The sequence below is a fragment of the Oncorhynchus tshawytscha genome, linkage group LG01, assembly GCF_018296145.1.
Source record: "Oncorhynchus tshawytscha isolate Ot180627B linkage group LG01, Otsh_v2.0, whole genome shotgun sequence".
Lineage (NCBI taxonomy): Eukaryota > Metazoa > Chordata > Actinopteri > Salmoniformes > Salmonidae > Oncorhynchus > Oncorhynchus tshawytscha.
Genome location: NC_056429.1, coordinates 69271320 through 69297228, shown reverse-complemented (window position 1 = coordinate 69297228; position 25909 = coordinate 69271320). Strand labels below are relative to the sequence as shown.

At 41.0% G+C, this 25909-nt stretch overlaps 1 protein-coding gene across 2 annotated transcripts; it reads right to left on the bottom strand.

The window, feature by feature from the left end:
* Positions 1–1775: 1775 nt before the first annotated feature.
* Positions 1776–19992, bottom strand: LOC112255614 (bcl-2-like protein 11). 2 transcript variants are annotated; one of them, XM_024428528.2, is made up of 4 exons: positions 19545–19992; positions 17387–17751; positions 15603–15736; positions 1776–4667 (listed from the first exon to the last, which is right to left on the bottom strand). In XM_024428528.2, exons 1-4 carry the CDS (start codon positions 19559–19561, stop codon positions 4539–4541), a joined length of 645 nt encoding a protein of 214 aa, XP_024284296.1. In that variant the 5' UTR covers positions 19562–19992; the 3' UTR covers positions 1776–4538. The 2 variants fall into 2 exon arrangements, with proteins under 2 accessions (XP_024284296.1, XP_024284295.1); XM_024428527.2 differs by lacking the exon at positions 19545–19992 and having other exon boundaries at positions 17387–18314.
* Positions 19993–25909: the final 5917 nt, after the last annotated feature.

The window sequence follows — 25909 nt, the reverse complement described above, 5'->3', positions numbered from 1 at the left end:
CATACGAATCTCATGCATGCACGGACACACACACACACACATCCCCTCTTGGGAGGTCATCTCCAGCTGCTGACGTGTCAAGAAGAAAGAAGAGAAGGAAAAAAACGATTTAATCTTGTGATTATCAAAGGGACGAGTGATGAGCTCAAAGAAACTACTCAACATTTCAAAAAATTCATTACATTTTCAAAAGGGGGGGGGGCATAAAGGGAAGACACTAAAGTTAAGTTCAACATGAGTCTCACATGAAGTATTTCAAAGCACTCAACAGAGGAAGAGATTTGACTGGGGTCTCTGACCACAGTATCCTAAACACGTTGCCTCTTGGCTTTAGCGCAGAGAGGTAAAAACAGACTGATTAGATACAGAAAGATTTTCACTGTGCATTTCAAGCTGTAGAGGCTGTCATTGAAAATCAGCCATCTCTAAAAGCCTATGACTGTGAAATAGCACCACTGTGCTATACCAATACACTACAAATGGCATGGTTTCTAGTAATCTCAAATTCAGTAAATTAGCATTTGAATTTCTAATCCTGTAGACATTCTCATTCTGTATTAGATAAAAATCCCATGTGCTATGAGTTCTTCCGCCTGAGGGGAAATTAAGGGAATATGCCATTGAGCCAGTATCCCTGTCAAAAGAGAAACACTGAAAGTGTTGTGGGATGACCTGAACAGATAATGGATTCTAATTAATTTGCTCTTCCTAGAGATTACACAGTGCTATGTCCTGTGTATACCACTGAATCCAGCAAGTGAAGAACTGAATAAGAAATAAAATAGTATTGTATATAAGTGCGCTATGCACTTGTTTGATTTATCATAGGGCTGATATAGTTGGGTCTTTAGTGATCCTTCAAGTAGTAGTCCACCACTTTGGATATTCCACTGAGTCAGTGGTGAAGAGGGTGGGATTCAGGGCCCAGTTTGGATCTCTACAAAGCTCAAATAGTCAGCTCGTCTGTTTTGGATAAAGACAATGGCTGTCTGCTGTTAGGCTGTGAAACTCAAGTTAATGTAAACTCTCACCAAGCAGCTGAACTTTAATAATACTTATCTGAAATATATTGTGGGGTCATCATGCTCGAATTCAGACACATGCTCAAGTGTGTGTGTGTGTGTGATAGAGAGGAGTTCAGATCGTTCTTCATTCATTTGACTCATCTTACAATTCTTACGCAAGTTTCAACCGAATGTTTACACCTCAGGCTGAATAAATACCTACCCACCGTACTGTCCTCTCAATAGTTTACCTTGCCACTAAGTGGATAAAAGGTTTTCTCTATACGAATACTGGAATTCACCCTGGACTGTGCACAGTCACATGGGGCTTAGTGTAGCAGCCACTGACTGGCTGAATACGGGATGTATAATTATCTCAGGCTGTTTTTGCCAAGCTAGGGAAGGTACCGTACTTTCCATGTCCTGCAGATGATCAGAGATAAGCGTGGCCGCCACACAGAGGAAGAGAGTCCTCTTTTACACACATACACAAATAGTCTTTTCAATTTTCACTTGAACCCAAATAGTCATTTTTGAGAATGTACTTACTGTATGACACTTACATAAATAAAGACATGTTAATGAAAGTTTGCACTAAAGATATTTCGCCACATTTTTCTTTGGTCAAACTTTCTATGAACTGCCTGTGATTAATTCCATTATGACTGCAATATGAGTGGTTCTAGTTGTAGAACAATGACAGGGGCTTACTAACTTATCATTAAAAAGAATGTGGTTTAATCAACAATGAAAGAAGATTCCAGAAACACATTTTTAAAAAGATGAAAAAAAGCTTTATACAGGCACAGCATTATGCACAATTTAAATCACAACCGTAAAACATTTCAGTGCAAAAAAAACTGAAAGAAATTTACATTTTGCTACAAATGTACTGGGTCCTGTGAGTCAGATAAATCAGTTTGTCAGACTGCGCTCAGTGCAAAAGGGTCCTGAACAGACAGAATTCTGGGACAGTAATCATAGTGCAAGAGGGACACACCTGCACTTCCTCCACCAAGATGACACTGGTTGAAATTCATGGCTCTTGCTAAGGACAACTTGGGAATGTTGCGGATCAAAATTAAGTTATTGTATGTGTCTGGGAAAAATGCTATTTCTATCTATGGTCTGGTCTCTACCCATTAAGAAGTATGGACAGTATGGACTATGCTGTCACTCAATGGATTGATATCTAGAGTACATGGAACCATTGGCTGACTGTCTGAGAAGTTTCCATATCAGTTTCAGAAGGTGAAAAATTCAGCTTTCAGTTGTTCTCTTGGAAAGCCACTAGACTCGACTACACCCGTCTGAGATACACAACTCTGAAATGAGGTCTTTGGTTTCATTTGACAACACCAAAAAAGAAAAGACAGTCATACAATATATAAAAGACATGGCCGAGCAGTACAATTTTGGTACAAAGAAGAACATGACGGAGTGATACGCTTCTCAATAAAAATTGGGTTTGCAGATAATTTCATCAACTAATACCTTACATTTTGTCTACATGATCGGCAAAATTCTAAAAGGCAGATGTTTGGCAATTAAAACGTCTAATGAGCTGTAAGTGCTGTTATTTTAAAGATATTTTATACCGTTAACATTTAATTACATGGATAACATTTATTGAACTGTGGGTGTGAAATGAATTTTCAAATCAAATACTGGCAGACTGACAAATATGAGGCAATGGAATCAAAAGGGTGGCCAAGGCAGTTGGACTGAACCACGCCTATACTGTACTATACAATAAGATCTAACCAGCAAAATTACAGTGTAATCAATCTTTGGCTCACACAAGAGGACACATAACATTTCCAACCAACCCATGGTGCACAATGTGGTAGCATGTAACATTCAAAGTAATCCTACTTCAATTTTTGTTTTTCCTTAAAGGCCCAATGCATCTGTTTTTATCTCAATATCAAATAATTTCTGGGTAACAATTAAGTAAGTGCCTTACTGTAATAGTTTTCCATTAAAACTGTAAAAAGGAAACAAAAATAGCTTTTTAGCAAAAACTATTTCTCTAGCAATAATTTTGTTAGGACTGTTGGAGTGGTCTGAGTATGTAATCTGAAAACTAACTGTTATTGGCAAAGAGGTTGGAACTCTTTGTTATTGGTATATATTAACTTATACTGCCTCAAATTCCTTCACACTTTTAAAGGGATAGTTTCATCAAAACACAGGAAAAACAGGATTTTGACTGCACTGGGCCTTAAAAAACCCATTCATACTACCACAGATCAGAAATACAACACATTTTCAAGAATTTGGATATAGATCCTTCAAGGTTGTTGGGTGGTTTTTATCCCTGTCTATCGATCTAAGTTCTCAAGCACTGCAAGTCATCCCATCCATTAAAACCTGTATTGAACCCATTGGCTCTCTCTGCCTGTTCCTCTGGCTAATGTTAGCTCATGGCTCTCCATTGACAAAGCCCTGCTCCCCTGGTGCTCAGAGTTTGGTTCTCTTCCAGCAAAGCTTCTATGAGCATTTAATGACCTGGCAGCGCTGTGAAGGACTTGGCCGGGCCAACATGAGTGTCAGCTGGGCTATGAAAGCCCCGACAACAGCCTGTCCAAGCTAAATGCTAAATGATAACAGCAATTATGTTTGACATCTGAAAAGGGGCAGGGTTAAACAAGTGAGACAACAGTAAAATAAGTTGTTTCAAGAACTTACATTATTTGCCATGATTCATGTACTTTAATTGAATTAAATATGATTATTTTAGGCATTGTATTTGCTATCAATGTTTTCAGCTGTTGTTCTTACAATTATTACTAACATCCTTGCTATTGTACTGAATATGTTTGGAAAGAAAATACATTTAAAAAATGGTGCTTACAAATAATTTAATATTTAATATTAAGATTTAAATGTCTGGGTCAATGGAACTGGCCGTGGAACTGGTTGCATCAAATTAGAATTGCAGATGATGTTTGGATGAGGAAAGGAAACAGTGAGAAACCATGAGAACCAGGAGGAACAGACACAGCGCAGACTCGACACATCTGACGTTGGGCAAACTCACAAACAAATTAAATACATAGGTGAAAAATAAATAGCTGCAACAAAAAGAAAACAGCTTAGTAAAAAAGCGAGAAACTGTACAAGGCACATTTACCTCCACAAAGCATTATCCACATGGCATTATCCCTGTGAGTGCTCTGCAACAGGACACTCCATCTTTGGTGGTTTGATTAGGCTCAGCGTTCCAAATCTGAGCAGGAAACATAGGTGCAAAATTCCAGTTGTTGTAGAATTCCCAAAGAAAGTATTCTCCAAAGCTGTACAAATTCCCTATTCCAACTTATCCTGGATCAGGGAATCTTGAGCCAATTCAAGGTTAAAAACTATCAAGACAAATTTGTATAGGTCCACATATGCAGGAAGATCCATACTGAAAATGTAGCATTTTATATCATCACATATGTACAGGGTCTTTTGACAGAATTCTCCCAGGTGCTACAGTATGTGTCTGCTGGGTGCTGCAGGAATGGGATTGAGGCTTCTGTCTACCCATCATCTTCTCTGCAGGATGATCTGTAATAGTCGTCCAATCAGGAGCCCCATCCACAGTAGGAAGGCGGGCTCTTGGTGCATCTCCTGCAGGTTTGCCTGGGCAACATGACCGTTTCTGCCAGCAAGGCGCTGTGGAGGACACAGCGAAAAGAGCCCTGTTACATACACATACTCCTGTATACATAACCACTGAACATATACACAAACATACAGGATAAAGCATTCAACATATTGCCATAACACATGGCGTAATAGTGCCATTCACCTGACAACCATAATGACCCGTGCTGTGTGTGGAACGCAGACACCAGAGGTTGGCTGACAATAATGGCTATGGACATGGCTGAATTCAACTGTGGTCAGTGTGCCAGTCCTTTCATGAGGGGTAACTTATCATCACACACATGCAGCCCTACAAACACAGGAGTCAGGCCAACACAACTTGTTCCTGACATCCTGGTCCACTTCAACCCAAACCCTTGGTCCCTCTCCAGGTGTTAGGACCAGTGGGTTCACTTCACACTCAGACAAGAGGCCCAGACAAATATATATACTGTTCTTACATGTGTTTGTGCTCCTGTGATACAGTACCATGATGTGTTTGTGCTCCTGTGATACAGTACCATGATGTGTTTGTGCTCCTGTGATACAGTACCATGATGTGTTTGTGCTCCTGTGATACAGTACCATGATGTGTTTGTGCTCCTGTGATACAGTACCATGATGTGTTTGTGCTCCTGTGATACAGTACCATGGAGTGTTTGTATATGAATGAGTTTGGTAATGATGTGTACACAGCATTGAATTAAAGAAGCACAATTGAGCATTAAAGTGTGGAACCAACAGGACCCTGAACAGCTTCAACCCCCATGCCATAAAACTGATAATTAACCAAATAGCTACATGGACTTTCTGCATTGACCCTTTTTGCACTAACTCTTTTGACTCATTGTGTATGCTACTGCCACTGCTTATTATCTATCCTGTTGCCTAGTCACTTTACCCCTACCTATATGTACATATCTACCTCAATTAACTCGTACCCCTGCACATCGACTCGGGACTGTTACCCCATGTCTATAGCCAAGTTATCATTACTCATTGTGCATTTATTCCTCGTATTATTTCTCTCTGCATTGTTGGGAAGGGCCCATAAGTATTTCACTGTTAGTCTACACCTGTTGTTTACCAAGCATGTGACAAATAAAATGTGATTTTATTTAAATGAGCAACCACTTTAACTGTATTTACCCTCTCAATTGAGGGTTAATGTTCTGCTTTTCTGATCTTTGTGTCAACATTGCTATGTTGGTCAGAGGCCCTGCAAACGACCACACTAGTCCTACAGCCTTGGGCTGAAGAGAACCCTAACATACCAGGTTTACGACATGAGTGATATCTCTTAATGAGCAATACAATGCAGCAGCAGTGTCATAAAGGCCATTCTATTAGGGCAGCTACTTCAGCTCCAATGGAAACGGCACTTCATGAACTAAACACAAATAGGGACATTTTTACTGTGAGGTGAATGGAGAGATTAGGGAAGAGATTGAGACATTCTATTTGGTCTTCAGTGGTGCACTTGGACATGGCCAGGTCATGGTATCCTAATAATGAGGGATGGATGGACTACTCCCCTCACAGACAATTACCTCTGCAGACTTGGCATAGTGGAGGTGAAAACAGGTGGCTGTCTTGGCCAGGCCAGCACTTTGGCCTGAGGCCACTAGTTTGGCAGGGCTTTTGTGATAAGCGCTGAGCATTTCCCCTGTTGCCCTTTGGCAGAGGGGACGGAGGAAGCGTGATTCATTTTACAAGTATAAAATGAAGAGAAAACACCAAGTCTGAGTTATACTTTTCCCTTAGTGCTTCGAGGTGAAAAAAACAACTGTTTCTTACAGGAACTGTGCTGAAGTATGACTTGGGCATCGCTCCATTAGTGAATCACTGCAGGTGTGTGGATTCAGAGCAGCTTGGCAGGTAACCATACCATGCAGACATTGTAAACCAGCCCTGTGCCTCAGGTATTCTGCTCTCAACAAAAGGATTTTAGGAACAAATGCAAGAGGAATATCAATGCTTGGTTTTACACTAAATGAGTTGTGCCAAGAACCACAGAAACCTGGAGTGACTGTGAATAGTGTCTGAGGAAACAGGTGATGAGGAAGTGAACTTAAATTGAGGTGCATTAACTCCTCTGTGAGATAGACTTAGAACAGGACTGGCAACATTGTAAGACCCCATTCTCCTTCAGGCCAAACATGATGAGTTCATTAGAGAATTGACAGATCGAAGGTTTGGCTAGATGTAAATGATGGTTCCGAAAGACTTAACAATACCTTAAAACAATCTGTTGAAAGGTTGTTTGATTAGAACATATCCTCATTCGAAGTTTAGGACTATTTAACAATATGTGAAACAAATACTGTATGTTCCTATGGTAAAGAGATTTTAAAGAATGAGATGGAAAGAAGAATGACTACTATACTTACTGTACACCCCACAAATTAAACGCATGCTGCCATTCCAGGCAGTGGTTTCAACAGTGTAAACACAGACTTGTATCCTGAGATTTGGCCATTGAGGCTGAGGGTAAAACCTCTCTGATGTGTATTATAGTATCATGACTACATGTTGCATTTTGTATGGCATTATATAGTACACACAGTATGTAATCACATGCCACTTCACACCCCGATGCATGCAACATGAGAGGGAGGCATAAGGCAAATCAACAGGTGAATGATCCCTTTAATAATATGTTATTAGCTGGGGGGAGGGTACAGTAGAAAACATATTCCAATATTACTTTCAAAGACTTTCAGCTATTTCACACATAGCTTAAATGGAGTTAGTGTGTATTGTACTTGTTATCTTTCCCTTTAAGAATCTTGTTTTTTCCCACTTAAAAGTTAGATCAATTTCTCTTTCCCTTTAAGAATAATGTTAATACCCAAATTCACTAAATACACACACTGAACGTTTTACAACGATAACCAGCAAATTGGTACAATGTTGCAAACCATTAACACTTAAACCATGTCTCAAGTATGATGGATCAGGGTCTGAGTATTCAGCTGTTTCTGTGCCCAAAATGTGTTGTGGCATGCCGGCATCACACACAGACTGACTAATCTCTCTCTGACAATTGATCTGGCGTGAGAGAACGCAGAGTGCAGCACCACATGCAAGCAAAACAAAGAAGCCATTACTTACAAGACCATAAGAACACTCAAAAACAATTCGACCAAATTGGGAGAGCAGACAGAATTTGGAATAGACAACATGAAATTAAAGTGACTCACTAATACGTTCACAGATGTCTGCCTGAGGAAAAACAACGTTGTCACTGAAACACTCAATGCTACTCAGCTTGTGCTTTTATTTGATCAAAACAAGGTATTACACAGCTGCTTAAAATAGTTTCCAAACAGACAAACTTCTCTCTCCCTCTTTCTACAAGAGAAAGACTGCTGGTCCTAAGCCAAAATAACCTTGCATCACATATAAGATGGGGTGTCACTACTTTCTAAGGGAAATCACTTAAAAAACAAACCCCATTTAAAAACAGAAGAGAAACTCAGCAAAGAAGTCAGCTGCCATGTAAATTGCTCAGATAATTTGAGTGGCAAAATGCAGACATTAGTTCTCTTAGAATACAACATGTTTCTGTGGCCAGACATCTGCTTTGCATTAGCAGGGTGCTTGTCCTTTTTGCTTCACGCTACTATCTGCCATATCTACCACTGGAGAGACGTCTCACCAGACCTGGGCTCAAATAGTACTTGGATTTCTTTCAAATACTTTAGCTGTACTTTATTGAGCAGGCCTGGTGCAATGGAACCAATGGAATAGTCCCATAAATGAAAACCCTGCACATCTGTCAGTCTGGGAAGGTTCAGTTAAACGCTCAGCGTATCAGAGGAGTGCCCTGAATTAAAAGCCTCCTTTTTCAGTCCACAGGACAGAGCACCTTCACATGCAAAGTTAACTTCACAGCATTGCCACCACTAAACACACACGCAAGCAACACCAGAACCAGATGAAGAGAGTATGGAGACACCCAAACCCACAACACACCCAAAGACTTAACAGTGGACCAACTTCACTTAAAAGTTCTTTCCAGTGCCTCTCACAAAGCATGACAACCGCTAGAGCCCTGGGTTCAAACTCACACTGGGAGAAAGAGCCGGTCAAAGAGCAGGTCCAGAGGGCCAGGCTGGGGCTGGACTGAGTGGGTCTCCATGGCGCTGGCTGAATGAGGCCTGTAAAGGCGGACCTGTGGATAATTAGAGACCACAGTGGGCTCTCAGAGCCTTAACCACAGGGTAGGAATAATGAAGCTGAGCAGTCACGTAGCCCTGCCATGCTGCAGCACAACCACTCCTCACTCACTAACCATCTGCCCAGTCACTATAACCCTTCCTCCTCTGAGCTCTCTAACCCCAAAACTTGATCTTGATTGCGCACTCAGACAGCCAGAGTATTTTCCATAATGGCTATTAGGCAGAGAAGGAGGGGTGTGTGTGTGTGTGTGTGTGTGTGTAATAGCAAAACAAAATCAGGTCATCCCGAGAATAATGTAGGTCACTGGTCAGTTGCTTGGGTGGCCAGAGGCCATAGAGACAATCCGAAGTGAGAACTGGGTAGTCTGACAAATGACAGGAGTTTTTTAAATTCACCTTAGGTGACACCTGAAAACACACAAACGCTTTGTTTACAAGGAAATAACATACTAGCCAGGAGACTACCGCTGATCCAGATACAAGCATTATTACAGTTATTGGCAGTTGAAAACATATACATAAAAGCCAGATGAAACACCTGAATTTGTCAGTAACACACAATGTAATAACCTGTATATAGAGTGCCTTTGGAAAATATTCAGACCCCTTGACTTTTCCATATTTTGTTACGTTACAGCCGTATTCCAAAATGGATTAAATAAATAAAAATCCTCAGCAATCTACACACAATACCCCATAACAACAAAGTGAAAACAGGTTTTTAGAAAACAGGTTTTTAGTGCCAAGCTTATTTACATAAGTATTCAGACCCTAAATTGAGGTCAGGTGCATCCTGTTTCCATTGATCATCCTTGAAATGTTTATACAACTTGATTAGAGTCCACCTGTGGTAAATTCAATTGATTGGACATGATTTGGAAAGGCACACACCCGTCTATATGAGGTCCCACAGTTGACAGTGCATGTCAGAGCAAAAAACCAAGCCACGAGGTCGAAGGAATTGCCCGTAGAGCTCCGTGACAGGATTGTGTCAAGGCACAGATCTGGGGAAGGGTACCAAAAAGATTCTGCAGCATTGAAGGTCACCAAGAACGCAGTGGCCTCCATCAATCTTAAATTGAAGAAGTTCGGAACCACCAAGACTCTTTCTAGAGCTGGCCACCCGGCCAAACTGAGCAATCAGGGGAGAAGGGCCTTGGTCAGGGAGGTGGCCAAGAACTCAATGGTCACTCTGACAGAGCTCTAGAGTTCCTCTATGGAGATGGGAGAACCTTCCAGAAGGACAACCATCTCTGCAGCACTCCACCATTCAGGCCTTAATGGTCGAGTGGCCAAAAGGCACCTAAAGACTCTCAGACCATGGGAAACGAGATTCTCCGGTCTGGGGAAACAAAGATTGAACTGGCACCATCCCTACGGTGAAACATGGTGGTGGCAGCATCATGCTGTGGGGATGTTTTTCAGAGGCAGGTACTGGGAGACTAGTCAGGGTGGAGGAAAAGATGAATGGAGCAAAGTACAGAGAGATCTTTATGACAACCTACTCCAGAGCGCTCAGGACCTCAGACTGGGGCAAAGATTCACCTTCCAACAGGACAACAACCCTAAGCACACAGCCAAGGCAATGCAGGAGTGGCTTCGGGACAAGTCTTTGAGTGTCCTTGAGTGGCCCAGCCAGAGCCCAGACCTGAACCCGATCGAAGATCTATGAAGACCTGAAAATAGTTGTGCAGCAATGCTCCCCATCCAACCTGACAGAGCTTGAGAGGATCTGCAGAGAACAATGGGAGAAAACTCCCCAAATAAAGGTGTGCCAAGCTTGTCGAGTCATACCCAAGAAGACTCGAGGCTGAAATCGATGCCAAAGGTGCTTCAAAAAAGTACTAAGTAAAGGGTCTGAACACTTACAGTGGGGCAAAAAAGTATTTAGTCAGCCACCAATTGTGCAAGTTCTCCCACTTAATAAGATGAGAGAGGCCTGTAATTTTCATCATAGGTACACTTCAACTATGACAGACAAAATTATGGTGGAAAATAAGTATTTGGTCACCTACAAGCAAGATTTCTGGATCTCACAGACCTGTAACTTCTTCTTTAAGAGGCTCCTCTGTCCTCCACTCATTACCTGTATTAATGGCACCTGTTTGAACTTGATATCAGTATAAAAGACCAGTCCACAACCTCAAACAGTCACACTCCAAACTCCATTATGGCCAAGACCAAAGAGCTGTCAAAGGACACCAGAAACAAAATTGTAGACCTGCACCAGGCTGGGAAGACTGAATCTGCAATAGGTCAGCAGCTTGGTTTGAAGAAATCAACTGTGGGAGCAATTATTAGGAAATGGAAGACATACAAGACCACTGATAATCTCCCTCGATCTGGGGCTCCACGCAAGTCTCACAATGGTCACAAGAACGGTGAGCAAAAATCCCAGAACCACACGGGGGGACCTAGTGAATGACCTGCAGAGAGCTGGGACCAAAGTAACAAAGCCTACCATCAGTAACACACTACGCCGCCAGGGACTCAAATCCTGCAGTGCCAGACGTGTCCCCCTGCTTAAGCCAGTACATGTCCAAGCCCATCTGAAGTTTGCTAGAGAGAATTTGGATGATCCAGAAGAAGATTGGGAGAATGGTCAGATGAAACCAAATGAGAACTTTTTGGTAAAAACTCAACTCGTCGTGTTTGGAGGACAAAGAATGCTGAGTTGCATCCAAAGAACACCATACCTACTGTGAAGCATGGGGGTGGAAACATCATGCTTTGGGGCTGTTTTTCTGCAAAGGGACCAGGACGACTGATCCGTGTAAAGGAAAGAATGAATGGGGCCATGTATCGTGAGATTTTGAGTGAAAACCTCCTTCCATCAGCAAGGGCATTGAAGATGAAACGTGGCTGGGTCTTTCAGCATGACAATGATCCCATACACACCGCCCGGGCAACAAAGGAGTGGCTTCGTAAGAAGCATTTCAAGGTCCTGGAGTGGCCTAGCCAGTCTCCAGATCTCAACCCCATAGAAAATCTTTGGAGGGAGTTAAAAGTCTGTGTTGCCCAGCAACAGCCCCAAAACATCACTGCTCTAGAGGAGATCTGCATGGAGGAATGGGCCAAAATACCAGCAACAGTGTGTGAAAACCTTGTGAAGACTTACAGAAAACGTTTGACCTCTGTCATTGGGTATATACAAAGGGTAAATAACAGAGTTTTGAGATACACTTTTGTTATTGACCAAATACTTATTTTCCACCATATTTTGCAAATAAATTCATTAAAAATCCTACAATGTGATTTTCTGGGAAAAAAAATCTCATTTTGTCTGTCATAGTTGAAGTGTACCTATGATGAAAATTACAGGCCTCTCATCTTTTTAAGTGGGAGAACCTGCACAATTGGTGGCTGACTAAATACTTTTTTGCCCCACTGTATGTAAATGTGATATTTCAGTTTTCGATTTTTCCAAAATTTGCTACAATTTCTAAAAACCTGTTTTTGCTTTGTCTTTATGCGGTATTGTGTGTAGATTGATTTAATAGTTTTTTCCCCTCATCAATTTTAGAATAAGGCTGTAACCTAACAAAATGTGGAAAAAGTCAAGGGGTTTGAATACTTTCCGAAGGCAGTGTAGTTATTTAATAGACATTTGAGACAGATAGGAGACATATGTCACCCGTTTCAGGAAACTAGGCCTGTCGCGGGTCACTACTTCACAGGAGAGCTCATTTGAACGTACAAAAAATGTTTTTAATCAAAATGCGTTTTTTGGCATAAATACCTTCTCGAACATGCGAACTTTCAAGTGCCTTAATATCAAACTTGTATGCCATCTGTAAATATGTAAGACATGGTTAAATTACAAGCTTAGTTGGTTTAGCCACAGAAAAAGCCAGCAACCATGATTGGCTGAGATAATGAGTGGGCTGGACATGCCGAGAGATGAATTTGGATTGGTCTGCCATATAGCACACTTCTGTCTATTTGAGCTGGTCAGTATGTCTAGCTAATCCTGTCTAATGCTGCATTTAAAAAGATATATTGCGTAGTAAAACTGCATAACCGGAATTCGAGTATGATAGCTAAGGAGATGGAGAAAACACCTGTCTTCGGATTACATCTTCAAACTAAGGGCAACCATGGCATCCGTGACATCTATGATGTCTATGGGTAAGATAGTCTAGCTAGCTACATTTTCAGATATAACACATTTCTAGTTTTGACATAAAGATTTTTCATTTCAAGTTAAAGTGTACTGTTAGCTAACATTGAACCTGGTTGGTTAGCTACCTGCAGATTCATGCAGTTTAGTAACATCATGATTTGGGATTATGGTTCGTTGTTTAGCAAGCTAGCTAGCTACATGTCTTAACAAAATATTCCACTATGAAAGTATACATTTCAATAGAATGTCATTGCAAGAACTGTTGATAGATGTTAATGTTATCTGGTAAATTCGCTCTGCTATCTACTCCGATTTCAGACCACAGTTAAGATAGTCTAGCGAGCTACATTTTCAGATATGACACATTTCTAATTTTGACAAAGTATTTTCATTTCAAGTTAAAGTGTACTGTTAGCTAGCTAACGTTACATGTATGACCTTATTATTCATACCTCAGAATAATTTTATTGGCTAGTTATAACCTAATGTTAGCTAGCTAACATTGAACCTGGTTAGTTAGTTACCTGCAGATTCATGCAGGGTAGTAACATCATGAGTTGGGATTATGGTTCATTGTTTAGTTAGCTAGCTATATGTCTTAACAAAAGACTCCACTATGCTAGTAGCCATGTCGGATGCGTTCATGAATTCAGTCTGGCCATTCTACACTCTTGTCTGAGTGTGCCAGAGCGCAGAATAACTGATGAATTACCGAACGCTAAAAACACATTGAATAATGCCGGTGTCAGTAAACGTCTGCAAAAAGCGTAATTAATTTGTTGACAGCAGCACAGTTAGTCACCAACGCTTTGGATAACATGAGAACAGCCTAACCAGCTCTGCGAGGGGGAGTAAAATGGTCAGAGTTTGGGTGGGGGCTAAAGCTTAAAGGGTGTGAATGATGCTGAATGGGTGTAGACAAAGAAGAGCTCTCCAGTAGATAACAAAATATTCTAACAGCATTTTCTTAAAAGTGAGATTTCAAGTTCATCAACTTTCAAAGCAGAATTACTTTCCCATTGTTCCTCAATTGCAGTGTATGATATACCATTTTGTAGCTGTGTCTCTGCTTTTATCCAAAGTAAAAAACACCATTTCAAATTTTGCTACATAAGACCGAATCAAGGCGGTCGGTCACATATGAGACAGCTCTAGATTCTAGACAGACAGTCTTGCAGAATTCCTCACTCTGATGTCAACCAAACACCTGAGATCAAAACACGGAACATTGAACACAACATGTTCTGCTTTTTATTGGGCTCATTGTTCTCAAAATACATACTAGCCAATACTAGCCTCTAGCCAATACAGTACCACACACACACACACAAACAAGCCCTGTTCTACAATGTGTGTTAAGTCTGAATCACAGCCTCATTTGTTGAAAGATGTATAAATATTTATACTTCTCCTCAGACATTGAGGCCTTTAGTAACACAACATTTACCTCATGGCAAATCCTCACACACTCATTTGAAAGAAATGTGTCTTCAGTTAATCTTTTTGGTTATATAGACAAACTGTCCGCCTTTATGGGTACCAAGCAGTGACTCTTGGGGATGGTGATGAGGAAAACACATCCTAACATTCTTCAGGTGCAAAGATACACAATGTCCACGACAAGAAAATCCCGGTGTTATGAGCTGGCAAGAAAAACGTATTTCATTTCAGCCAATTAAAGTCTGCTCAGATGGAGAGTGACAAGAAAGGAACATGGGAGAAAACTCTCCATAGAGTGTAAACAAAATATTTTCTCCAAAAATGAACACAACAAGCCTTGAGTATTAGTGTTCAAGTGTACGAGTTACACAATAAACCAGGAAACTGATAACCCAGGGTAATATGAATCACCAACTCACAGATATTGTTTAAGGTACAAAGACATGACATTATACTGTAGATGAACAGCTGGCTGATTAATCGCCATACTCATATACAAGCTACTGTACAATGTTGCAGTTGCACAGATTTCCCTTTATCTTGCCTTCTGCACTATGCACCACAATTGCAATGTGGCTATTGGATCTGTCCTGTATCTATTATAAATAATGTTATAAAAACAGAGAGCCCTCAGCACATAAGAAATTACAGCACAGAATGTGTCTATGCTAGGTCAAGGACACAAAGAAAGTATGGAAGTGTGAAATAATTTAGAATGAGCTGAGCACCTTATCAGCACCATTTGATACAGTGCAGTCCTTGATATGGTTTGTAAATAAGGTGATGCAACTTCCAGAAATGTACTGTGCAAGTAGCAAGAGAAGAAAAAAAACACATGGCAGCAAAGGCATTTTGTTCACCAGCGCTGCCATGATTTTGGCAGCAGCTCTGAGACAACACTTAAATTATTGACACTATCTAATGGGAAGATTAACTTTCCCCTGCGCTGCAGTGACACCTGTGATTATCAAGTCCCTGATATAATACTTTTTTGCAGTGCCTATGTAGCATATTTCTACCCCCTGGATATTGAAGCTACCCATTCCCTGAAGAGGGTCCTTTAATTAAATGCTAACACCCCCAAAATGTTGCATCTTCAGGATATAAGGGGCATTATCATCCTCATCATCACTTATCTTTGGCTCCTCCAACCCTGTATGTGTATATACAGTAGTAGGTTACAAGACTCAGTGCTGGTGTGGTGTACCTACTCACCCCATGTATGAAGAGATCGTTAAACTCATCACCAATGCGCTGAAGCTCCTGGCCAATCAGTGTCTCTGGCCACATGTCCCCTGCAGTTGGCGGTGGCCGTGGTCTATAGGGGTGGAGGGGGTTGGGCCACGCGTCTGGTGGACAAAGAGCAAGTGGCTGTCAGAACTCATTAGAACACAATCTAGTAACAAAGACCAAGCTACAGCATTACTAAGAAAAGGCCAGTATGACACTTCGCAGACATGCCAAGTGGTTCCTATAGTGTGGTTAAGTTGTCAATATGAATGTGTTCTGATCTCTTTCTATGACTCACAGGTGTCATGAAACATATGTCTAATATTTCTCATATCCCTCAGGGGCCCTGTAATATCAGTGGAACCATATGTTAATGTGGAACCACTTCACTTACTTTACTTTCCTGCAAGTGGCCTGGTATAATGTTTTTATATCAATTTCATTAAAGAGACATAACAATAACACAGCACAGAGACAATTCATGACATGCATCATGCATCACCACAACATTTCCCAAGATAAGTGTAGGACTGGTATTATGAAATGTGGCATTCTGTTATATTATGACAACCTTATGACTGAGTTATAAAGGATATTTGTTAAGAATTTGTCAAAATCAAAATGCCATTTAAGTCACCAAAGGCATTATGCCCCGAGAAGATATAAAACCACAGCTGTGGTGTTCTACATGTGCGCTAGGATCACTCATATCTGATAGTCAGAAAGTAATTTCTCCACAGCATCTGTCTCCCTCAGGCAATAACATACATATGGTAGAACTAAAACTGGAGAACATTTGTTAATCTCCACAAACATACTATTCAGACTTTATTTAAAGAACTGGATTTGAGTTGGAGCCAGTTCACTGACTTCCCAAGATCAGAGATAGAACAGTTGTTGTTCTCTACCCCATTAAGAGTAGCCTCTGGGATTAGAGATGTGGTGAAACACTACAGATAGAGATTTATCTGTCCCTTATATCAGCCGGCTCCTAAGGAGAATGAACGGAGAGGAATCCCTGTCTGCTGCTGACAAAAGACACAGAGGTCTATTTTGACTGGCCTATACTCAAACTCGCTACATGTGGCCTTTGCAACACTGAGCGCACATAAAAGGACACAAGTGAATCAGGCTGCTCAATCACATCTATTATGCACTGTGCCTGTTTGTCCCTGTGTATTTCCTTTAGCTTGTCTTCTATGGCCACTAGCTTTGTCAGGGAATGTTATTGAGGTTGAGTGTAAATCTGTGTGAACACGCACAGGTGCCTTTAACACAGATATGCACGCGCATGTTTTGCTATGACGTGTGCACACACACACACCCTGTCTGAGCCCAGGTGGATCCTTGGTGGCTTATGACACAACTCAGTAAACAGAGGACAGATACTGTTCTTTAGAAACTTCCTGTTGAGGTTGAATCCAACTGTTGGCTCATGGTCACGCAATTCTGTTGGCTGGACACATGCAGATGTGGTAAAGACTACGATACTGAAGTAAATAACAATATACATTACAACCCCCCCCCATATCAGTGAACACACTACAAAACCAATGGTCCTTAATACTTGGAATAGACAATGTCGTGAACTGGTGTGGGTTAAGAGTTCAAAACAAAGTGCACCTTCCGATTGACACAGGGGCATGGCACATATCATTATTTGCGCGTCAAGGATTTATCATGTACACCATGCCATGCAGCTGCCCAGCGCGGGCTGGATAGTGAGTAACAACATTTATTTGTGCGACACAAGCAAGGGTGTGCCTTACCATAATCTCGATTGGTCTCCTGTGCTTGAGACATGCGCTGCAGTGCGTGAGTCATGACTTGGCTAGATGGGCTCGGAGTCTGTGTCGATTTATCTTTCAATAGCGGGGAGCTTGGAATAGAATCGCTGTCGAACGAAAAATATCCACTGGATGACCTGGACAGTGTTCTGAACAACGGCGACCTCGACTGGAAACCAAGCAGACTATTCGGCATCATTATTCCTCCCCGTGACTGCTGCTCCCCTTCGCTGAACTGGGGATTGTCAGTCGGTTCGGCACCGGAGGCTGCTCCGCCACCGGGATTCAATTCTCCGTATTTCCCTCTCTCAATTAGGATGGTCGAGCCATTGGACTGATTTTGTCGTCTGTAGGATAGATCAAGTATCAGAGTTAGGCTGTTTTTATTATTTTGTCGGTGCAATGTCATTATTTGTTGGAGATTTGCTCTTGTGGACTCAAAGTCTAAACAGTCATACTTTATAGAATGTATAGGCTAATAAAACAGAGCGCGCATGACTAAATATCCCGCCGGGTCGAGTCAAGTTGTTGACTCCGCTGTTACTTCTTCCTCTCCACGTAGGCCTATATCCATTATTTGTTTGGACAGAAGTGCTGATTCCAGCATTTTTAGCAGGGGGAAACAGTTGGCATGAAGTTATGAGCCGTAGTAACTGCGTCACAGCCCCATCTCCAAGCCAAGTTAACTTCTTCTATCTGAAATGAAAGTTGTGAATAGCATATTGTTCATCCCCAAGACAAATCTAGTTATAGTCTTGTTTTCGAAATGAATCTGATCGTTACTTGGAAAAATGTATTGCATACTCGAATTGGTTCCGAATTACGCATGGAGGATCTCTTGCGCATGAAGGATCGCAGGCAGCGTACACTCTTTCTCTATTAGGCCTATAGTCTACCTGTCGGCTTTATAATACTATAATACTTCATAATACTTTCAGTAGCCTATTATATCATAAATACTTACTCATATCAAATAAATTCAGAGTTAAATCGAATGCCATATTTGAGAGACAACGAAAACGCAGTCAAACCGACGAACAATAGAGTCACGCAGTTTGTTGCTTGAGTGTCGGCAGACTCGGCACACATTCTACCAACATGTGTTGAAAGCAGACCTGATTGGATTAATGGCTCTTTGACTGACGGGCGAAAAAACGGCATCCAAAATCATAGGCTAGCGGCCAACTGGTCCATTATCGCCACCCACAGGTTGCAGTAGTAGCCTCTCTCTTTTTACTTTGTCTTGAAATTGGAAACACAATTCGGCCCCTCGCCTTCACTGAATCACCAGAGAACAGGAGCCCCATTGTCGAGCAATTTCAACAGGTAGCACATTAAATGCTGGATAGACTGAGAAGAGCGAAGATAGGTTAATGTGGAAAACAAAAGGAAACAAAACAATCAGGTGCCTGCTTTTCTCTCATTCCTATCCCCACAAAACGGCCCTATAGGCATATTATAGACACCATCGCTTTGGAACCAACAGGGCTACACAACATAGGCTAAATCCAGGCAGTCGTGGGAAAGAAAACGCATATATGGTATTTTTTTAAATTATATTCAATACCAATCCCACTAGGCACATACGTCAATTCAACGTCTATTCCACGTTGGTTCACTGTCATATCATTGAAATGATGTGGAAATAACGTTGTTCCAACCAGTGTGTGCCCAGTGGAAATGCGTAGGCTAGTGTTTCAAGCGTTACTATTATGGAAATAATAGGCTACTACAGATAATCAGGAACGACGGACATCTGTTAAAACATAATTCTCCCACGCTAAACCGTTGTGCAGACAACAGAGGGACTTCATCAAAAAAATAACTTTCTCCAATTAATGTTACATCGTGCGCGTCTAGGCGTGCGCCGTGAGCCGACTACAACACTTTTGTTTCATTAAATAAACACATGAATAGCCTATTTGATATGGTAGCCTACAAAATAAATGCATTTAGACTAGACAGCATAATGATCTAAAAACGAGTAATTCGGCCTATGGGGCTATGTTGGGTAGTGAAGTCTAAAGTTGGGAGAGCGGCGGTGCGATTTTCTGTTGTATTGTTTATTCTTAGTCTTCTGAAATTATAGCTATCAAAAACATCAAAGCATGCTATTTCCTTATGTTTATTTTGCACTCACCTGGACGAATCGGACATGTCCTAAACCGCTTCAGTAGCGCGACATAACAGTTGTTAATAACGGTAAAATATCTGAAAATCCGCTTTTGAACTTCTTACATACGCTCTAAACGCAAAAGTTTAGAGTCCAATGCCTTTTTAATCAGAAAACTACGATGTCAACATCGAAAGAATAGTGGTTCCGCCTTGTAAAAACAGATCCCCTACAAAATATACGTTGCTTGAAGGAGGGGGGAAAGCGTTCGACTCTTTTGTCTCCGGGGTGGATATCTCAGCTCAGCTGAGGATACTTCCTTGCTGTAGCAGTTCACTCGCGATTGATATAAAAAGTTGAAGCGTCTGGTCTGAGTCGAGAGTGGGATGACGCCTGTATGCCATCCTCCTCCTCTGACCCGCCTACTCTTGCACTGGGTGGGATCTAAGCCTCGTTTCAAAGCATCCCTTCAAGTGTCCAGATAAACCTCTCTCTCCCCCCTCTCTCTCTGTAGGCGAACCGTTTACAATACTGTAGTACTAGTACATCTACCTACCAAATTCAGAGGGGCAACTTCAGCTATCAAGATCCTATACCTAGCAACACTTAATTTGTGTCAGAGAAATTATGAGGAGGATATTTTTCTATTAAAATAACAACATCCAGTAGATGATAATACATTTCAGACAAACATTGTTTTATAGATGATCTACTTTAAGAAGAATTGGCTTTTTCTAGAGTAATTTAGTACACGTATTTGAGCCCCTAAAATAGTTATTGCATTGGTTCATCACGCTTTTGCCCACACATTCTCAGTTAGAAGAAAGGCTATATCAAAAGACATTGTTAAAAAGTCAGCTGCACCTTCTCACAATCATCCATTTGTTGATCATTTGCACAATATAACACTATTAAATAAATGGTTCGCAACCAATGATCAGTGAATTGAGGGATATAAAGTACTGCATTTCCCACATGTATTCTGTCACAAACCATTTCCTATGACTTTGCTCATATTAATAAAATATATTCTGAACATATCTTGTGTGTTTACAATTTTTGTATCTCGCTGAATCAAAAAACTGCCATAATGGCCTATTCAGTCTTGATGAGAGAAAGTGGCTGGCAGATAGATTCACAGTAAACGTGTGTTCCCCACTGGGCAGAGACGTCAATTCAATGTCTATTCCACATTGGTTTAGCGTAATTTTAGTGAAATTACGTGTAAACCTCTTTGATTCAACCAGTGTGTGCCCAGTGGGTCTCTGTATATACTGGAGATTGTATTTGTTGGGCGATTGCACATAGCTCACTGGTCCACTTTGTGAAGCTACCTCATGCTGTTAGCAGTGCAGTCCATGTGTCTACTGAGACAGTCTGCTTCCATACACCTATGGTCTGGTGCACTGTCTCAGGCCAAGGCTAGGTCTCAGCTCATGAGGGAAACTAGTAACAAATGTTACATTACATTAGTCTTAAGACTTGTTGTTAAAATGTAGTTCTGTTCCACTACTATCATGAATACATTTAATTTCAGAACTTTTTTTGTACAAACAAAATTAGCATATTCACTAAGCAACACTGAGTGTAGACAACAACTGGGCCTGTAGTCTGCAAACCTGGTACAGATTATGCAAAATACCACGGGCTCTGTTCTCATATCCACACTACGCGACTTAGAATGCATGCCCAATATGTTGCATTATTCTTAGTGGTATGCTAGTATGGACATTGGAACATAGCTCATGGCTTTTCACTGAGAACTATGTGATCAAGCAGTGAGCTGGTGTGAGCTGACACTCTGAGATCGGCCCCAGCATACTGCACAGTGGGGCTCATAACATGGAGGCTCTGATGGGGTACTCTGGTGGGGAATAGACGGCCCACTCAGCCCGAGGGTTGGCCACCCCAGCAATGGGGACCTAGATGCAATGGGGACCTGGGGCTCCCGAGTGGTGCAGCAGCGATCTAAGGCACTGCATCTCAGTGCTAGAGGCATCACTACAGACACCCTGGTTCGAATCCAGGCTGTATCACAACTGGCTGTGATTGGGAGTCCCATAGGGTGGCGCACAATTGGTCCAGCTTTGTCAGAGTTTGGCCGGTGTAGGCCATCATTGTAAATAAGAATTTGTTCCTAACTGACTTGCCAAGTTAAATTAAGGTTAAATAAAAAATGTATTAAAAAAAGATGCAGCAGGAGGGAACATTGAAGTCAGACACTATTTTCAGGGCCTCATATCCTTTAACTGATCTACACAGCTGCAACAGCTGGAGGACAAACACAACAGGAGTCAGAGACACAACATTTGCATAAATCAATGCAATCAATGAATGAGAATGTGAGAAAATGGTAATGAGGAAGACTGGTATGAATAGCCTTGTAAATGAGTCAATGGCTGAATTTTTGTTTTTTTATAACGGAGGTAATGTCTTGAAATGTTTAACATTGTTGGACAGGGTATAAACAAAGATAAACCTGGATTTCTGAATGAATTGGTCATAACATTTGATCTGATCTTCATCCAAGTCACAACAATAGGCAAACACAGTGTGCTTAAACTAATAACACAGAAATTATTGTATTTTTCTTGTCTATATTGAATACATAATTTAAAAATGCACAGTGTACGTTGAAAAAAGTATGTGAACCCCTGGGCTAATGTCTTCTCCAAAAGCTAAATGGAGTCAGGAGTCAGCTAACCTGGAGTCCAATCAATGAGACGAGATTGGAGATGCTGGTTAGAGCTGCCTTGTCCTATAAAAAACACTCACAAAATTTGGGCTTGCTATTCACAAGCATTGCCCGATGTGAAGCATGCCTCGAACAAAAGAGATCTCGGAAGACCTAAAATTAAGAATTGTTGACTTGCATAAAGCTGGAAAGGGTTAAAAAAGTATCTCTAAAAGCCTTGATGTACATCAGTCCACAGTAAAACAAATTGTCTATAACTTGAGAAAGTTCAGCACTGTTGCTACTTTCCCCAGGAGTGGCCGTCCTGCAAAGATGACTGCAAGAGCACAGCGCAGAATGCTCAATGAGGTTAAGAAGAATCCTAGAGTGTCAGCTAAAGACTTACAGAAATCTCTGGAACGTGCTAATATCTCTTGACGAGTCTACGATACGTAAAACACTAAACAAAAATGGTGTTCATGGGAGGACACCACGGAAGAAGCCACTGCTGTCCAAAAAAAACATTGCTGCAAGTTTGAAGTTTGCAAAAGGGCACCTGGATGTTCCACAGTGCTGCTGGTAAAATATTCTGTGGACAGATTAAACGAAAGTTGAGTTGTTTGGAAGGAACACACAACACTATGTGTGGAGGGAAAAAGGCACAGCACACCAGTATCAAAACCTCATCCCAACTGTAAAGTATGGTGGAGGGAGCATCATGGTTTGGAGCTGCTTTGCTGCCTCAGGGCCTGGACACCTTGCTATCATTGACGGAAAAATGAATTCCCAAGTTTATCAAGAAATTTTGCAGGAGAATGTAAGGCTATTTGTCTGTCAATTGAAGCTCAACAGAAGTTGTGTGACGCAACAGGACAACGACCCAAAACGCAGAACTAAATCAACAACAGAATGGCTTCAACAGAAGAAAATACGCCTTCTGGAGTGGCCCAGCCAGAGTCCTGACTTCAACCCAATTGAGATGCCGTGGCATGACCTCAAGAGAGCAGTTCACACCAGACATCCCAAGAATACTGCTGCTCTGAAACAGTTTGGTAAAGAGGAATGGTCCAAAATTCCTCCTGACCGTTGTGCAAGTCTGATCCGCAACTATACAGAAAACGTTTAGTTGACGTTATTGCTGCCAAAGTAGGGTCAACCAGTTATTGAATCCAGTGGTTCACTGTGAATGTTTACATGGTGTGTTCAATAAAGACATGAACACATAATTGTTTGTGTGTTATTAGTTTAAACAGACTGTTTGTCTATTGTTGTGACCTAGATGAAGATCAGATCAAATTTATGACCAATTTATGCAGAAATCCATGTATTTCCAAAGGGTTCACATACTTTTTCTTGCCACTGTATATTCCAGAGCCCATTATCCAGTGGTGTAAAGTACTTAAGTCATGTTTTGGGGTATCTTTACTGTACTATGTATATTTTTGACTACTTTTACATCACTACATTCCTAAAGAAAACAATGTACTTTTTACTCCATACATTTTCCCTAACACCTAAAAGTACTCGTTACATTTTGAATGCTTAGCAGAACTGGAAAATGGTCCAATTCGAACACTTATCAAGAGAACATGGTCATCCATATTGCCTCTGATCTGGCAGACTCACTAAATACAAATGCTTCTTTAGTAAATTATGTCTGAGTGTTGGAGTGTGCCCCCAGCTATCCGTAAATAAAAAGAACATTGTGCTGTCTGGTTTGCTTAATTTAAGACATTTTAAGTGATTCGTACTTTTACTTTTGATACTTAAATATATTTTAGCAACTATATTTACTTCTGATACTGAAGTATATTTAAAACCAAATACTTTTAGACTTTTACTCAAGTATTTTACTGGGTGACTTTTACTTGAGTCATTTTCTTTTAATGTATCTTAACTTTTACTCAAGTATGAGATTTGAGTACTTTTTCCACCACTGCCATTATCTTTACAAGGCTCAGACTGGCATCAGATTGAACTGCCTAAGAACGAAGTGTATTTGCAAGTTTGGGGGCTTTATGCACATTTGTAAAATATTTCAATGGGACTTAATAGTGCCGACTGACTTAGTGTTCCTAACTTTAACTGCAATAACAATCGGTCTAACTTTCTTGCTTTGACACACAAAATCTCTTGTTCTAAGAAAATGCTGGAACCAACACCCAATCTGAGATATTGACTGTGCAACTAAACAGGAAGGTAACTACACAGCAACAGGCAAACCTAATTATAGCAATAAAAATTGAGATGAGCTATTCTGACAAGTTTCAGTTGACACCAGGTCTCTCTGTCATAGGTGCAGGCAGCCTCCCTCATTAGCCAACCAGTTCCCCATGGCTGTTGTGTGGACAGTCATATTAATCATAAACTCAGGAGGGCCTAGGATGTAATTGTTCCCAATCAGTAGGAGGGTAAACTTAACAGCCATGGTTTCCATGGGAAAATAATTACCCGTGGATCATTCAGAAACTCATTAAAACTAATGGAGTGGAGAGGGTGAGTAATGGCAGCCAACCCCACAAATCACTGAGACAGCGTGAACAAATACATATTTCTTAAGACTAGAAAAATATGTTATTCCCTTACATGCTGTAATGAATTTATTGAATGTTTCTCAGCTAAATACTTAGTAAGAAATTCCGTTTATGAAGTGAGGCATTAACATAACTGTTTCAAAAAAGTATTAGCTCATAATATGCCTGACTAAATGTATATCCTTAATTCTGATTTCATTAAGTTTATCTAGTAACATGTCATTGTTCGTACAGGTCTCCAATTTTGTGGAGAATATTAATTTCATAAACTGAGATTGTTCCCTCAGATTCACAGTTTGTGTGGTGCCACCTTTAATGCCACCTAGTGGCTCCTAACCAGAAAAGCAATAGCACGTCATTTGACCTCATAATGTCAGCTATGAGGCAATCTAGCTACTGTGCAATCTAAACACTAAAAGTATTTACCTGTCCAACTGGTATTTGTTCCAGTACATTTTTTAATTTTATTTTTTAAATTTCACCCCTGGACAAGGGGAAGTTTATAGAGACTGTGTGGATACTGCACTACAACTTGGATATAATTGAGTTCTTAAAAGTAACTCACTGACTGAAAGAACAAAATAGACCAGGCCTGTGATAAAGTATTGCATTCAAACAATCCTTCTGTGTTTTATTTGGGTAGCCCCATCTTATCTGTGTTCTATTAGGCACTAAATGATGCTTGGGCATGTTTGACCTGGTGTCTGCACCTTTTTAAAGAGCCCTCCGCCCCTATAAAGGTTCTCAGGGTGTCAACCTGTCACTGGTTTTAACCTAATCCCTCTTCACTCCCTCTCTCTCTGAAGCCTCATTCCCTCCTTTCCTCCCTACTTGTCAAAGATGAAAGGAGAGCAGCACCCAGACAAACAGAGCGAGAAAGAGGAGCCAAAGGAAAGGTCACCGTCGCCACATCCACACAGCAGCAGACTGAAGGAGAAAGTCAGAGATAGAGGGATTGTTATCTGTAATGGACTATGTTCCAGCTAGTGAGCAGTGACTATAAGGTTAAGAATGTATGTGTGTGTTTGGTTTTACTCTCATTTCGTCAGTCCCCACAAGGAAAAAGGCTATTTCACGCTTTGGGTTTAGGTTCAAGATTAGGGTTACAATTAAGGTTAGTATTATGGTTAGAATTAGGGTTTAGGTTTAGGAGTTAGGTTTAGGGATTTGGGGTTAAAGTTAGG